At 38.5% G+C, this 18064-nt stretch overlaps 1 protein-coding gene across 1 annotated transcript in view; it reads left to right on the forward strand.

Annotated features, from left to right (window-relative positions):
• Window positions 1-18064, forward strand: part of CenG1A (Centaurin-gamma-1A) — a 528156-nt gene that overhangs the window by 498059 nt on the left and 12033 nt on the right. Inside the window, exons 13-15 of the mRNA XM_067137775.2 lie at window positions 2631-2748; window positions 8801-9013; window positions 16150-16294. Of these exons, the coding sequence (XP_066993876.2) occupies window positions 2631-2748; window positions 8801-9013; window positions 16150-16294 (476 nt within the window). The remainder of the gene's footprint in view (window positions 1-2630; window positions 2749-8800; window positions 9014-16149; window positions 16295-18064) is intronic.

Below are 18064 nucleotides of genomic sequence, written 5' to 3' on the forward strand. Positions count from 1 at the left end.
TGATTATGTTCACCGAACTCGATAGCTGCAGTAGCTTAAGTGCGGCAGGTATCCAGTATTCGGAAGATAGTGGGTTCGAACCCCACTGTCGGCAGTCCTGAAGATTGTTTTTCGTGGTTTCCCATTTTCACACCAGGCAAATGCTGGGACTGTACCTTAATTAAGGCCATGGCTGCTTCCTTCCCACTCCTAGCCCTTTCCTATCACATCATCGCCATAAGACCTATCTGTGTGGGTGCGACGTAAAGCCAATTGTAAAAAAAAAAAAAGTGATTATGAAGGAGCAGTAGAACACTAGAAGTTCAAAATACTTACGTCTTGGTCGTGATTCGTGATCAGTTGATAACACTAAAATAGTTCAATTTTGCAGTTAATGTTCACCTCTCTGATATTATTTTCAATGCCCTGAGAGGAGTAAATTAAAATTTTTATCATAGTCATTTCTTACTTATTCCTGCTGCCTAAAATTTCTGGGGGAAACACTGCACAAACTTCTGTGAATTGAAGTGAGCTATTAGCCAGGAAATCTGTTAACTCGTAAAGTAACTGCTGCCACCGCCTACCATGTTATAATTAGGATGAATCCTATTTAGATATCAGAATGGTTTTTTTTTTTTTCCATGCAGTTACAATTTATAGGGCCTTTAACCTTCTGCACAGACTTACAACAAAGTGCTAAATGAATTGTGACAGAAGAAAATGGCAATTTGGCTAAATTTCTACAGTACTGATGCCATGACCTTAGAAGATTGGAAGAAGTCTAACTATGAGTTGCGCCATCTCGTGACATGGCTAGCAGTACACAGATTCCACCATCGGATAAGCAGGCTGAAAGAATTCCACATCCCAGGACCAGACTGTGTGTGCAAACTCTGCAGTGTGACATGCGATAGATACCACATGTTAAGATGTGGAAATAGAGGACACTCTCTGACCAAGTTCTGTATAGAGGAATAACCTCATATCTATATTACTGTAGCCTGTTACTGTATCATTAATAATCAGGGGTGCCGACTCCGGGGGTGATGCAGTGCTCGAGCACCCCCCAAACAGGGAGAAAAAAAATTTAAAACGAGATAATAACAGAAAGAAAGAAAGGAAGGAAGGAAGGAAGGAAGGAAGAAGGGGCATTTTTGTCATAGTTCTTAACCCTAGCAATCTTCCCTACATTACTGGCAGGGAAAAGTGGGCAGGGGCTGAGGAGCCCATTAAGAAGTTTACTTTATTCTCAATCACAAGTGAGTTATATGGATATTTTATTTTATTAATTTCATTAGATTCATCCAAAACTTCAGAAAGGATAACTATTCCAGGGTTAGTAAAGTTTGCTAAAGATCGCTGTAGCTATACACAGTTTTTCATATACATCAGAACTGTTTCTTTTCCTGCCTTGGGAAGATTTAAAACTTACCTGCACAGTACAGTGACGTAAGGAAAATTGAACGACAATACAATCATGTATGTCCATAATCAAAATGAAAAAAATAAATCGAACCTCGAAACTGTGACGAACATTTTCATCAAACGATCAACTGTTCGTAGCAACACTCAGTTTCTCTTTTATTATTACATTAATAAGAATGCCAAATTTGAGGCAATTTTTTATTTTTTAAACTCAGTTGGGTATCATTCTATGAGAAAACTAGACTATTATGTCTTTATTACCTTAAGATTTTTAGAGAGACAATTTGTATTTATTTAGCTTCCATCCTTTTAATTCACATATATTTATAATGTAAAATCTCTTACTTTTTCATGATTAAAACACACCTTTACCTTTTATGTGGATTTTATGTTGATTATGGATTTATGTGAAATTTTGTTTGTACTCATCCATTATTGTTGAAAAAGCACCTAATAAACAATAGTTTATGTTTTCCATCAAGTACGGCTCATTCAAAAACACCTAAACTGCACTTTCACAAGGGTTAAATTTTGACATTCCTGGGCCTCCCCCATTTTTGGACTGTATGTTTATACAGTTTGCTTTATGTCACACCGATGCAGATAGGTCTTATGATGATGATGGGATAGAAAAGGGCTAGGAGAGGGAAGGAAGCAACCGTGGTCTTGCTTAAGGTACAGTCCTAGCATTTGTCTGGTGTGAAAATGGAAAACCACGGAAAACCATATTCAGGGCTGCCAACAGTGAGGCTCGAACCCACTATCTCTCTAATGCAAGCTGATAGCTACATGGCTCAAACCATGTAGACACTTTGCTCGGTTGGACTATGAGTTAGAGCACCCCCAGTAATGTTCAAAACTCAGCGCCCCTGTTAATAATGGCCATTGGCTGCAATAAATCATTATTAATATTATCTGGTTTAATTTCGGCAGCCCTGAAAATGGTTTTCCATGGTTTCCTATTTTCACACCAGGCAAATGCTGGGCTGTACCTTAATTAAGGCCACGGCCGCTTCCTTCCCACTCCTAGTCCTTCCCTGTCCCATCATCGCCACAAGACCTATCTGTGTCGGTGCGACGTAAAGCAACTAGCAAACAAAAAAATAAAATTGGGAATTTTTCCAGAGGACATATGCCACTCTTCCATTCTACACAAGCATCCTATCCTTCTTGATCTTAATTATCCATAATCATCGGAAGACATTCAATTTGATTTCTTTTCACAGATCCTGACTGGGCTAGTCTCAACCTGGGAGTTCTCATGTGCATTGAGTGCTCGGGTATACATCGCAATCTTGGTTCACATATCTCCCGAGTACGGTCTCTAGACTTGGATGAGTGGCCGTAAGTAACATCTTTTGTATCTTATACTGATGCTTTAATAGGCATCGGAATTTTAGGTTTTAATTTAATATGCTTACCCTACTCCTGATACGGGAACCTACATACACTAATTTCTAGTTGAATTTTCCACACTGTTCCATTGGTTAGAAAAACTGAAAAAAATCAGTAGATTAATATTCAAAACCCGCCGGAGTTCTTACTATTTGAACTTTGTATGTACGTTAATGCCTTCGAAATGCACTCTTGGAGGTGGATGCTGAGAATCCTGTGGACTGATTTGAAAAGCAGTCAAGACAAGAATGAACAAACTTAAAACTGAAATTACACTTAAGGACAGTAGTACAGCAGCACTTTGCCAAATAATTTTAGACACATTGTGAGAAAAAAATGGCCTAGAAAAACATATAATATGAGGGTTAGTTGAAGGACAAAGAAGCCAGGAAGAGCTCCAACATATGTTGATTAGATTAAACTCGTCATAAATATTCTATTTTAACAATGCATGAGGATGTCAGAATACAAGATTTTATGACAAGAAATAACATATACCATTGCAAAGTAGGCTACAATATCACAGTATTTGAATTGATTGACTGACTTTGAAGATGTAAGTTTAGTCCTGAATCTCCAGCACTTCTATCAGTCAGGAGTGATGTAGTTTTCCATTGTTTTCCTTACTGAGTCAGAGGCAGCAGGAGGAGAAGGATTGAAATCCATACACCGGCTGAACCTACAAACGAAATCGTCACACCACCTATTACAGGGACTCTGGCAGTATAAGCAGTGGTATAGCTCACACCTCTGCCACTTCTCTTCTTCATTCAAATAGGCCTAATTGGGACCATGCTTGTTCAGTTACCAGATGAGTTGGCCATGCAGTTAGGGGCGCACGGCTGTGAGCTTGCATCCAGGAGATAGTGGGTTCGAATCCCACTGTTGGCAGCCCTGAAGACGGTTTTCCGTGGTTTCCCATTTTCACACCAGGCAAGTGCTGCTGCGGCTGTACCTTAATTAAGGCCATGGCCGCTTCCTTCCAACTCCTAAACCTTTCCTATCCCATCATCGCCATAAGACCTATCTGTGTTGGTGCGACGTAAAGCCACTAGCTTTTTCAGGTGTTCTGCTTTGATCTCTGCACAGTGTTGTGGCATCTTCTCCTGGTTTAGCTCCTTTCTTTCCTCAGTCCAGGGGGTACATTTTTAGTAGTTTTTCCAGAAAACTATGGATTTCTTCAGTATCTGTCTCACTACCTGTCTGTTTTGTAAGTCTGTCAGCCCCATTTCTTTTATATCCTTCTCAGTCTCCATCAGCCATTTGGTATGGACTTTCTTGTTTTGCCAGAAGGTGAACAGGTTGGAAAGTCTGTTTGGAGACAATCTTGCCTCATGAACATAGAAAGCTTTTCCTGGCACTGTGAGAAGGCCTTTCTGTCTGGGAGTAGAGCTCTGAATTATGGCATCTCCAGCATTCCCCATCCTCCATTACTGAGCCTAAGATCTTTCTGAGAATTGTTTTCTCTTTAAATTTCAGTTTTCAAATTGAGCCCTTTCTATTTAGTAACAGACACTTCATGACATTCAGGGCTTCCAGACGGATGACTGTTGAGTAGTCTTTCGGTTTCAGATTTCGTTGTAGATGTTTTAAGTCAGTTGCTAGTTCACTCTTGCAGAGAGGACAGCTTTCTCTGAGAATTTTGGTTCAATCCAATCACCGAGGTATTTAAATTTCTTCACTCACTTGATTTTAACCATCTTCTAGTGACATCTCTCTCTAAACCTCTTTTGGTGAAGTACTTAGTTTTGTACTGTGGCACTTGGAGTCCTGCTTTGGCGGCTTGTCTTCTGAGACAGTTGACCTGGATCACCACTTCCAGAGATTCAGCAATCGGTATTATATCATCTGCAAAGACTGGACAGTCTAGTCAGCCCTTTGCTATTTTGAAGCCCACTCTGCACACCCAAGTCAAGCAGTTCCTTGCGTCATTCTCTCAAAACTTTTCCAAGGACACAGTTGAAGATGAGTGGAAAAAGCCCATCACCTCGTGTGACCCCTTTTTTGATCTCAAAGTTATTTGAGAGTTTGCTTCTGAATTTAACCTTGGAGTGTATGTCAATCTGGGTTTCTTAAATGAGTCTTCAGATTTTGTAGTCTAGTTCTAGATCCTCGAGAATTTTACAAAGGTTCGCAGAGTTGGAGGCCTTCCTAAAAACAACAAAGATGCCTGCCACCTTGCGGCTTCTAATCTTGGAGAAGGCTTCTGTTGTTTTCAGTCAATGAGTGTACGTTGGCAAAGATTCAGTGGATAGCTAGTGAGAGACGAGAGATGCTCTGATGGATAAATTCAAACTAATGATTGGGTAATGCTATTAGTCAACCTCGAAGAGCGAATGACACAGAGATATAAGAGTATATACTTCTAGCAGTTCTGATGAAGGAACCTTGAACTAGCACTGGAGGCATGTGCTTTCTTTAAGTCATTACTTCCCTCTGCCAATATTATTATTGTCAAAGCCAAAGACGAGACTGAGATAGATTGATTAAAGAAACAATTTTTTTCTAGCCCATACATGAAGATACAGAGAATAAAGGATGTCAGAATGCCAGAAGGGTATATCATTTAAATTTCTCCACTAACTTGATTTTAACCGTCTTTTAGTGACATCTCTCTCGAAGCCTCTTTGATTTTGGTGAAGTACTTGGTTTTGTACTGTGGCACTTGGAGTCCTGCTTTGGCGGTTAGGGGCACGCGGCTGTGAGCTTGCATTCGGAAAATAGTGGGTTCGAAACCCACTGTCAACAGTCCTGAAGACGGTTTTCCGTGGTTTCCCATTTTCACACCAGGCAAAATCCTGGGGCTGTACCTTAATTAAGGCCACGGCCACTTCCTTCCAACTCCTAGGCCTTTCCTATCCCATCATCGCCATAGGACCTATCTGTGTCAGTGCGACATAAAACAAATAGGAAAAAAAATTAATGTGCCATATTGTACTTTTCTATACACAGACATCATTTTGCCTTACGGAGCATGTTTTACAGCACCCTATTTTAAGACAATACTTTAATACTTATTTACCTCTTGAACGTGAATGGTTATGTGATATTTAAAATAGAATATTTTGAACTTTTTATCAAATATTTTTTGGTATTTTAGCACATAAAAATCTGCTGCCTAATAATCAGTTGGTATTAACTGTCCTATTACTTGAAGAGGATAGCTGTTAGGCTCCTCTCTCTGATTTCAGTTTCCAAGTTCAATTTATGAGCGGTTGTGGGTTATCCAGGACTGATCTAGCACCAGATCTTGGTGTTCAGTATACCAGGCAAGGTGTTCACTAGGATTTTGGAAGGGAGGGTGCGATTAGTGGTTGAGAGGAAGTTGGATGAAAACCAGTGTGGTTTCAGACCACAGAGGAGCTGTCAGAATTAGATTTTCAGTATGCGCCAGGTAATTGAAAAATGCTACAAAAGGAATAGACAGTTATGTTTCGTAGATCTAGAGAAGGCATATGACGGAGTATCAAGGGAAAAGATGTTCACCATACTGGAGGACCATGGAATTAAGGGTAGATTATTAAAATCAATCAAAAGCATTTATGTAGACAATTAGTTTTCAGTGAGAATTGATGGTAGAATGGGTTCTTGGCTGAATGTACTTACAGGGGTTAAACAAGGCTGTAATCTTTTTACCTTTGTTGTTCATGGTTAAATGGATATGGATCATCTACTGAAAGGTATTAAGTGGCAGGGAGGGATTCAATTAGGTGAAAATGTAATAATAGGCCTATGCTAATGACTTGGTCTTAATGGCAGATTGTGCCAAAAGCCTGCGGTCTTATACCTTGGAATTTGATAATAGGTGCAGTGAGTATGGTATGAAAATTAGGCTTCCCAAGACTAAATTGATGTCACTAGGTAAGAAATCCAAGAGAACTGAATTTCAAATTGGGGATACAAAGCTGGAACAGATAGATAATTTCAAGTGCAGGGTGACCCAAAAGTCCACTAACATTTGACGAGGCAGTACTTCACGGAATGTTGGAGGTAGAGAGGTAATAATTGACACTCATGATTGGCATGACAGGATTTTATTGACATCAAAATAAAGTAAATAAAGGTTTACTAACAGTGCCTTTTCTGGTAATGTCAACATGCTGCGATTGCAGGCGCATTTGACACACTCTCTCACAACATCTCCTTGTATTACAAACCATCACTCTCATTTTTGTTCAATATTGAAAACAGCAATCTCATTTAGTTTACAAAAGGAGTGTATTTATTACGCCACCTATTCAATACAATTAATACCACGTTATGTGGTTAAATAAACATAGAAATTCTAAATTTTTATGCGGACATGTTTTGCCCTTATTTTATTGGGCATCATCAGCCTTATTTAATCTTTAAACAAACATTGTTTAGAGGACATTGACATTTATATTTTATAAAAATTTCAACTGTGATTTCTTAAGGTAATAACTAAGGAATAGTAGTTATAAAATATGATGTTGGGACATGACATATACAACACATGTTAAAATCATTGTAAACAAATTTAAAATCTTTGTCCAAAAGAAAATTTGTGTCATATAAAATTCTAAAAATGGCACGTCTGACACTGAAGTGGATTCTTGTATACCGTACATGGGTCTCATGCGGCATAACTGATGTATTGCTGTCCAGCACCATCTGTTGGCCTGTTTATGCACTCATTGTTGGTGTCAGCAAAACCCTATGTCGTGTCAAACGTGTGGCTATTTGTACCCGACATGATGCTATCAAGCGCCATCTGTTGGTCATGTTTTATACTTTATTTTGGTGTCAATAAAACCCCATGTCATGCCAATCATATGTGTCAATTACTACCTTTCTACCTCCAATATTCCATGAAGTATTGCCTCGTCAAATGTTAATGGACGTTTGGGTCGCCCTGTATTTAAGATGTGTGTTTTCCCGGGATGGCAATATAGTAAGTGAGATTGGATCAAGGTGCAGTAAAGTTAATGCAGTGAGCTCGCAGTTGCAATTAACAGTATTCTGTAAGGAGGAAGTCAACTCCCAGATGAAACTATCTTTACATCAGTCTATTTTCAGACCAACTTTGCTTTGCAGGAGTGAAAGCTGGGTTAGAAGTAACAGGCATGAAAGTAGCGAAAATGATTGCTGGTACAAACAAGTGGGAACAATGCCAGGAGGGTACTTGGGATGAGGAGATAAAGGATAAGTTAGAAATACTCAGTGGATGAAGCTATATGCATAAACCAGCTTCTGTGATGGGGTCATGTGAGGCGAGTGGAGGAAGATAGGTTACATAGAAGAATAATGGACTCTGTTATGAAGGGTAAGGGGAGTAGAGGGAGACCAAGACAGCGATGGTTAGACTCGGTTTCTGATGATTTAAAGATAATAATTTAATTAATAATAATAATTTAATTAATGATTTAAAGATAATAATAATAATTATTATTATTATTTTGTGTGGCTATTTCGAGCCGAGTGCAGCCCTTGTAAGGCAGACCCTCCGATGAGGGTGGGTGGCACCTGCCATGTTTAGGTAACTGTGTGTTATTATGGTGGAGAATAGTGTTGTGTGTGGTGTGTGAGTTGCAGAGATGTTGGGAACAGCACAAACACCCAGCCCCTGGGCCATCGGAATTAGCCAATGAAGGTTAAAATCCCCGACCCGGCTGGGAATCGAACCCGGAACCCTCTGAACCAAAGACCAGTATGCTGTCCATTCAGCCAACGAGTCGGACATGATTTAAAGATAAGAGGTATAGAACTAAACGAGGTTACAGAAGTATCTACAAATAGAGGCTTATGGCAGTGGTTAATAAAGTCACAGAGGCTTGCAGACTGAATGCTGAAAGGTGTAACAGTCTACAATGAAGATGTATGATTTATGTAAAATACATATTTTGGTTTCTAGTTTGTCCTGATTTATAACAGTATTGATACTACACCTTTCATAATGCTCTTAATTTATGTAAATGAATGTATGTTTAACTTCCGAGTTGTATTGTAATTATAGTATGCTGAACCATCTTCTTTATAGGCCAGGACACCTTAGTGTTATGCTATCGTTGGGCAACTCATTGGCAAACAGTATATGGGAAGCATCAACGTGTGGTCGAGCTAAGCCAACTCCCAATTCAAGTCGTGAAGAGAAGGAACGTTGGATCCGGTCAAAATACGAGACTAAGGAATTCCTAGCACCAGCACCACATGGAGTACCTTTAGGTCAACAATTAGTTGATGCTGTATGCCGGTATGTAATACACAACTTCTTTTGGGAAAGATCGTTGATGGACTGTACACCTAGATATTTTTAATTAGAACATTTAATTGTGAAGTAAAGTACAGTAGTAATATAAGACCTTTATCTTCTAATTACAGAAATCATCATCAGTTTCCTATTTCCAGCTCCATCTGGTTGGGATATTAATGGACCTCTCCATCTTCCTCTATCCAACAACCATCACTGCTCCCTGTGTTCTAATTAAGGTTCTTGATCAATCTCTTGTTCTCCTTCCTTCAATCTTACGCCCCATTGACCCCCTTCTTTATCCTTTCCTCTTCTGTTTCCTTAACATGTCCAAAACATCTCAGTTTATTTCTCTCTATTTTGTCCAGAAGCTTTTCCACTCTGATTTCCTTCCTGGCATCCTCATTTCATAATGTGTCCTTTAATTTTTCCCCCCCTTTTGTTTCATGTCTCTTAAAACTTACTGGCCTGGATTTTACTCTCCTGTCTTTCTGTCAGTATCCAGGTTTCTGCTGCATATGTCTGCATGTACATCTTATGCACAGAGATGGAAAAAATCCAAAAAATAACTTCACACTCGTACATTTTTCTCCACTACACGGGCATAGAATTGTGGATATATTTCTGGGCGCAGAAACTGAGAGAGCAAGTATGTATTCTTTGGTTGTTCCCCTCTTAGTAGCCTCATATGACATGCAGCCGGTACTGGTGGAAGTACTGGGCTGAATTACAGTCACCTAGGTTACAGTTAACATTACAATCAGGGGCTGCTTGGTGAAACGATAGTCATGCTTGGTTCACCCAGAAGGATGTGAGTTCCTCCTCCTGTCCATCTGCCCATGAACATTTTAAAGTAGAAATATAACCTACTTCTATGGTTAATTTTGTGTTTGTGATGGCCAAGGCAAACCTCTTTCGTACCCTTTTGTCAGGCTTTGCGAGTTCAAGTAGGTAGGTTCGATCCCAGCTCAATCGGTGGTATTTGAAGGTACTCAAATATGCCACCCTTATCTCAGTACATTTTCTGATACACAGATGGTTTCCTGTGGAATAAAGTTCTGGCTCTTCAGCATTTTTGAAAACTCTTCAAAGTAATGAGATGTAAAATAAATTTTTTTAAAACAATTTGCCTTACGTCACATTGATGTAGGTAGGTCCTATAGTGACGATTAATAGGAAAGGGCTAGGAGTGGGAAGGAAGTGACTGCGGCCTTAATTGAGATACAGCCTTGGCATTTGCCTGGTGTGAAAATGAGAAACCATCTTCAGGGCTGTCGATAGTGGGGTTCAAACCCATTATTTCTGGAATACAAGCTTATAGCTGCGTGACCCTAACTGCACGGCCAAATTGCTCAGTCTACAAACAGGATTGTTGTTATTAGTATGATTATAGGCATATTGTGGTACCTGGTGTATCGACAGTGGCTGCACATCTCATTTGTGAAACTCGATCAAGAGGGACTTGGGAAACTGAACCTAGCCAGCAGTGCACATGTTGATATTAAGGGGAAAGGTTTTCTCTTAACCTTAACAAAGGTAAATGATGAGATCAAAGTGATAGATTTCTAAAATACTCTGTATGTTATGAAAAGTATGAGAAATTTATTTTTCTTCCACCTGTTCAGTACAACTCAGTATTTAAGTTAGTGTTAAATCCTCATTAGAATAAGAATTGGTACATGTTTCGCCGTTTCCTATGGGGGATCATCAGCCGTAGAATTACCTCAAACCATATCAGGTATCTAACAACATTGTCTATCATGAATGTGAATCAATAATATCTACAATGCGTAAAAGAAGAATTTCCTTTTTCTGTCACATATCAAGATTACCAGACACCAGGATATTGAAACAACTATTTGATTACTTTTCGAAGAATAAAATCAATAATAATTGGTTCAAAGAAGTTCAGGATGTTTTGGAAGAATTGGGTATAACTCGGCAACAAATCAAAGACCGAAAAGAGAAGAGGATTTTGAAGAACAAAAGCATAAGTCTCAAACTAAAAACAGTTGAACGGAAACAATATACTATATCGGACACACAAAGGGCTTCCAGGTCGGAGAAGATGAGAAAGTTCTGGGAGAAGAAAGAGAAGAAATTAACTCAAATGTATTGATTTCAGTGCTCCAATGTGGGCGTAAAATATGTAAATAAATAAATACTACATAATTGAATAAGTTAAAAGAACTTCACTTAAAAAAGCAGTCATTACTGTACATGAGTAACTTGATTTAGATACAGGTGGAATTAACAATGTTGATGGCCTTGAGCCATGGTCAATGTTGAATATGAATGAAAATATAAAATATTGTTTACAAAATGATGAATGTAATAGAAAACAAAGATAAAATTGATTATATATAAACTTTTTTTTTTTTGCTAGTTGCTTTACGTCGCACCGACACAGATGGGTCTTATGGCGACGATGGGACAGGAAAGGGCTAGGGGTGGGAAGGAAGCGGCCGTGGCCTTAATTAAGGTACAGCCCCAGCATTTGCCTGGTGTGAAAATGGGAAACCACGGAAAACCATTTTCAGGGCTGCCGACAGTGGGATTCGAACCTACTATCTCCTGAATACCGGATACTGGCCGCACTTAAGCGACTCCAGCTATCGAGCTCGGTATATGTATAAACTTAGTAAGGAAATGCTTCCAATACTGTGCCATTTTTACATAATACTGGACCTTAGCATGTGTACTTGATATAGTCTTATTCAAAGGATATCGAATAAGTTCTAAGTTTATACTTTGTAACTGGCCAAGAAAGACATTATATTTATGTCGTAGTTCTACTTGAACACCTATGTTGCACAAATTGTTAGAGAACAACTTAATGAGGCTATTGAAATGCCATTAGACCATCTTCTTATGTTGGGCAATATTTTTAACATATTCAATTATGTAGTATATTTTAGATAAAAAAAAAAAAAAAAAATCAGGTACCTATGGTTTGAGGTAATGGTACGGTAGGGAAAGTTCCAAAGAAGAATTCTTTAGAATATTGGCACATTCGACTGGGCCCATAACCTCTAGTAAATTGTGGTAAGTTATTGCGCAGTAAATAACACGATCCTGTTTATCTTTTATAACAGTATATTTGGCAATCAAGTAAGTTATTTACAATTTATAGAACAATGCAAAGAAGTGAAGATTAGCAGAAAACAGAGGAAGCATTGAAAACAAACTTCAGTGTGAACTGTGCCCTTTGGTAACGTCGGTCAGGAATTAGTCATTGTATCACTGGCTGAGTTGAATCGCTCTGTAGATATTTCCTACAATAATAATAATAATAATAATAATAATAATAATAATAATAATTGCAACGACCTAAGGACACAGAAAAAGGAAACAGTGAAACAACAAATTCAACATAAAAACACAAGGATACTTACGTTGGGTGCAGTAGCTTATGAACATGAAACGTGGAAGGGGCCTAGAAAAATTGAGAGAAAAGAGGTCAGGATCTTAAAATTTAACACTTAACTAATTGCCAGGTCAATGTGAGTAACACTACTAAGTGAAGAGACCAAATTAGAATTGGAGTGAAATATTTAATTTAAATTATAATTAAAAATCGTGAATAATCACACTCAAACAAATGTACAAGATCCTAAAAGCAGGTATCTTCATAATGTAAATAATCTCTAATATGATCAGTAAGTTTTTAATCAGTTAGCTGTGAAATAAATTAGGTTGACCCAAATAATAATAAGAAAGGAAACATGTTAGAAGGTACAATTCTTAAATGTTAACCTTGAAATTTATAATCTGGAAGTTTATGTGTCTCTTACACATCCAGTACAGTTTAAACAGAATCTCACAAAATCATACTTGCTTAAGAAACAATGAAATAATCTGCTTAAAAATACTTCTTCTCAAATCCCAAAACCATAATGCCGGTACTCTGGAGACACATTGGAAATAATCCCCGAACGGATCAACAGGTCGTAAAACCAAAAACAAATTCCCGTTAGGCTGTAGAATGTAAAAAAAACACTCTTGGTCAAAATACAACAGAACTTCACCCAAACCGCATATGGCAGAGCACATCACCACGACATAATTTACCAAGAGAATGATCACAAAGAAGTGAACGGAACGTGGAAAATAAAATAATTTTGCAGGATAAATGTTACACAGTAGACCACAGTCAAATAAAAACAGCACAAGAAACCCCGGCATGAAACACATGAACACATCATATCCTGTCGAAGTCAAAGCAACAGTTCACAAAAGCTTGAGACGCTCCAAATCAAAGCCGCCTCGAACCCAGGAAGCATAATGGGTAACAATCAGCAAAAGGTAACTAGGATAGCATGATCTGTCACCCAGCACCACTATCAAAGTTGTGAGATAAGAGAAGCAGTAGTTAGTCCACAACAATACACGAATTGCATAACTGACAGTGAATTTTACTCCGGTGCAATAAAAATTAATTCCAAATAATTACCATAATATAAGATTATGTGACTTCTAGAGAAACTTAAAATCATAGAACCAGAAGGAACAAAAGATATTAGCTTAATCTATCCTACAATCCTACAATTAATATTGGTTGATAAAATAATCAATTCTACGTATAAGACACAACAACCTTAAAATATGCCCATTATAATAAAAATAAAAATAATAATAATAATAATTCCAGTCACTTGGATATTCAGCTTAACTGTTCATAATTCCTGGGTTTTAAAATAGTCTTCCTCAGCTGTTGTTGTTTACAAAGGAATAATGATCATGTGTCCAGATATAGTGAAACAATGTCTGTGAACATCTCAAAAATGTCACTTTTAGTTTTACACCACATCGGATACAGCAGTAATCAAGCCATGATACACACCACAAACACAATTCACATGAAGAGTTTCCAAGTTCTGATAAATGTAGCATTTAATATACATTAAGCGATGTCAGGATGGACATAGTAAACGTCGATGCCGTTACCGTCAGCTAAATGCAGAAATAGTCTGACTCGTTGGCTGAACGGTCAGCGTACTGACCTTCGGTTTAGAGGGTCCCGGGTTCGATTCCCGGCAGGGCCGGGGATTTTAACCTTAATTGGTTAATTCCAATGGCACGGGGCTGGGTGTATGTGTTGTCTTCATCATCATTTCATCCTCATCACGACGCGCAGGTCACCTATGGGTGTCAAATAGAAAGACCTGCACCTGGCGAGCCAAACCCATCCTGGGATATCCCGGCACTAAAAGCCATACGACATTTCACATTTCATTACAGAAATGAAGGAAGTCTACTTACGAATGCAGTTCCTAGGCGATCTGGTAATTCACAGTTCACTTACATTTACATGCATAACCCAATATATGGTTAACATAACCTAGGTAATTTCAGGGTCACGGACTTGTCCCACAACAAGTTCTTTCATCTTAACGGTTTCCTTCACGAGATGGCAAGCATCCACCATGTTGAAGCTCGACTGAAGGACTGTCAGCGGCGAGCAGGCTCACCTGGACTAAGAACGAGCTACGCGCATGCGCCCCAGTATTGATTTTCCAATTGAGAGAATAGAATGATCGCAGATTTAAATATATTGACATTGTAGATCGCACCAATTAACAGCCGTTCCAAACGGTGGACTCTTAGGGGGAATAAAATCCCAGTACACAAGCCAAATAAGTTCAAATAAATATGGTACCCCATTTTCATGTTATAATAATAATAATAATAATAATAATAATAATTTATTATTGCACCCCTTCAGATATCACCAAAACAAGAATGAACCTGCCAACTTGAGCTCAGACTTCCAATGTTGTACTGTTAGAGCTTCTCAGCTGGGCTATTTAAGGAAGTTCAAATGTGATAACTCCATGCCATTAACTTCTGGCACATTTAGATATTTGTGCAGACACCTTGATGTGTGTGAAGATCAGTAGCAGCTAGAACAGACATTAAACAAGTAACATTATAATTGTTATTAAATAACCCTTCCATACTCGCAAGCAATCTTATATTTTGAATCTTTAATTATACAGTAAACACCATACCAGGCTGTTTTGTTTAATCATGTTAATATCAGCATCAGAAACCAACACCATACAAGAAGTTAAACTGTCTTGCATTTGGGAGATGGTATGTTCAACTGCACCATTGGCAGCTCTGAAGATAGTTTTCCATAGTTTTCCCATTGTCACAACAAGCAAATACTGGACCTGTATTTTAATTTTGGCCATGGCCACTTGCTTCCTAGTCATAGCCCTTCGTTATTCAGTCGCCATAAACCTCTACATGTTAGTACAGTTTTAAACTTCTAGCCAAAAAGAGAAGCTATGGTACCTGTCTTACTATCAATATCATGAATCTATAGATCAACTGGTTAATGAGGAGCTCTCTGGGAGGATTTGTTTGTCCTCACTGTGGTAGGAGAAGTTTATAATTCTATCAGAAATAATATATAATGAGGTTTTATTTTGAAGGGCTTTAGATCCCAATCAAAATGATCCGCTAAGAATATATTTTTTTTACAAGTTGCTTTACATCACACTGACACAGACAGATCTTATGGCAATGATGGGACAGGGAAGGACTAGAAGTGAGAAGGATGCTGCTGTGGCCTTATTTAAGGTACAGTCCCAGCAATTACTTGGGTGAAAATGAGAAACAACTGAAAACCATCTTCAGTGCTGCCGACAGTGGGGTTCAAACCCACTACCTCCAAAATACTAGATACTGGTCGCACTTAAGCGACTGCAGCTATTGAGCTTGGTCTGCTAAGAATCTAGATAGAATCTCAGCCTCTTCAAGACTGAGGGTGTAATTGTAAAAATGCAGGGTAATGAAGGGCAAGAAAAAGAAAAAAACTGTAGGCCTTGTAATTCTAATCCTTTCTGAGTTGGAATAGAGTAGTGATTGACTATTGGAAGTTAGACAGGAAAGATGAACAGAGGAATGTAGCACAGATTGATGGAAACTGTGCTAGGCTTACCTCAAGGGCCCATGGTTATCATCCACATCCCACAAATAGTGAATTTCTCTGGTATGAATAGAATGGACTCGTTGATCCCCTCTTAATTTGTATTTCCAGAGACGAGTTAAACTGACTGTTACTAGAGAAATGCCTCTTTTGAACCTCAATCCATTTGCTTGTTTCTAAAAGGAATAATGATGTTTTGCAGGACGGACATGAAGACCATTGCTTTGCTGTTAGCCCATGCTGCCACTGAGCATGTTAACAGCACAGTGAGCTCTCGAGATCTGCGTACTCCACTTCACCTGGCTTGTGCCATGGGGAATTTGGCTGTTGCCCAGTTATTGATATGGGTAAGGACTCTGTTTCTTGTTAACTAACACTGCAACACTTGCACAGGTGACAATAGTCAATCTCAGGTATATATTTTGGTGTACTTGTTAACAAAAGTGGGACAAACATCCCAAATTTTAGCTTATCTTCCACAAACATATAATTCCTAATATTATTTAGAGTTTGTGATGATTAGCTTGATCATTTTACTTCAGTCCTGTCTTAACTCATTCACATCATTCGACAAGCTGTGGTTGCGTGCACTGTTTTTGCTTCTGAATCAAATGACGAGCTTACCTTGCAATGACACAGTGCTTCACTTATCTTTGTATATTAGATTCCCTTTGCAGTATAAGTTCTCACAATCCACACTGTAAGGAACTAGAGGCAAGTACTGTTGGTAAACAATGCTGTCTGTTTTTCTGTGCAACTCTCCCATTGTTGAACAAGTTTATTTTCATTGGTATTCAGTTTTCATTATGCAGTAGAACCGACATCGTGGTTATGATGATGAGAGTTTGAAAGCAATTGTAGACATTGTTTTAGATGACAGTTTCAGCAATAATGATGTTTTGGAAAATGAATCCAAGTTTGAGGGTAGCAATAGCAACAGTGAAAGTTATTCAGGTCCTTCCAGACATGCTGGTGATACAAAAGAACCCTAGTGATTGGAAATTGCAGAATAAGGACAATAATCCTGATATATAAAAGTTTTGTTGATATAGTGGTGTTTCAGAAGTATGACATATTTAGAGTCCACCCACCATCCAAAGTTGTGATGTTTTAGGGTACACAGATCTGCTCCTTTTGAAATTACTTCAAATAAAACATTTGTACCACAGCCAGCAGTCATTCAAAGAATGAAGTATGGGTAAGTCTTAACTTCCAGTGGCATGAATGTGAAATTTGAGTGAATAATCTTCATTAGTTAGAATTTTATGCATGTTTTTGTGTGACAGGTATTCTCAGACTACTGGCAGACAAATTAAATCTGATTATACAGCCAACCATATGGCCATTTATTGTGAAATGAATGGGTTAAAGTTGGCTGTTTGACGGTAGTCACCCACGCGGGTATTCTTGTTACACTGTTTTCAAGACAACTGTTGAGCCTTATTGTGCTGTAATAGAGGAAACTAAAAGATACTTTTCTTATTGAGCTGGGAGGTGTGATATATAGTACTGATAAGTGTGTTTTTTCCACTGCATCCAGGTTGCCGATGCATTATTCAGATAAAAAGTGTTTTATAAAAGGTATGAACTGTATCTCTACTGTCTTATGTCCACTTCTGTGTAACATACTGAACGTGAAGGATAGAAACATTCCTCATGTGGTTATTAGAGATAGCAAAAAGCAAGTATGCCCCTTTTTATTTCAGGTAACTGATGTAAGTAAGTAAGTAAGTAAGTAATTTGTCTTTATTCGTGGTGAAGTTAGGGCTCAAGGCCCTCTCTTACACTTAACCACTTAACCACAATATATATATATATATTTTTGCTAGTTGCTTTACGTTGCACCGACACAGATAGGTCTTATGGCGGCGATGGGACAGGAAAGGGCTAGGAGTGGTAAGGAAGCGGCCGTGGCCTTAATGAAGGTACAGCCCCAGCATTTGCCTGGTGTGAAAATGGAAAACCACGGAAAACCATCTTCAGGGCTGCCGACAGTGGGGTTCGAACCTACTATCTCCCGAATACTGGATACTGGCTGCACTTAAGCGACTGCATCTATCGAGCTCGGTACCACAACATTTAAAATAATTAACATACATTTATATTTGTTTAAATAC

This window comes from Anabrus simplex, chromosome 1 (assembly GCF_040414725.1).
Source record: "Anabrus simplex isolate iqAnaSimp1 chromosome 1, ASM4041472v1, whole genome shotgun sequence".
NCBI lineage: Eukaryota > Metazoa > Arthropoda > Insecta > Orthoptera > Tettigoniidae > Anabrus > Anabrus simplex.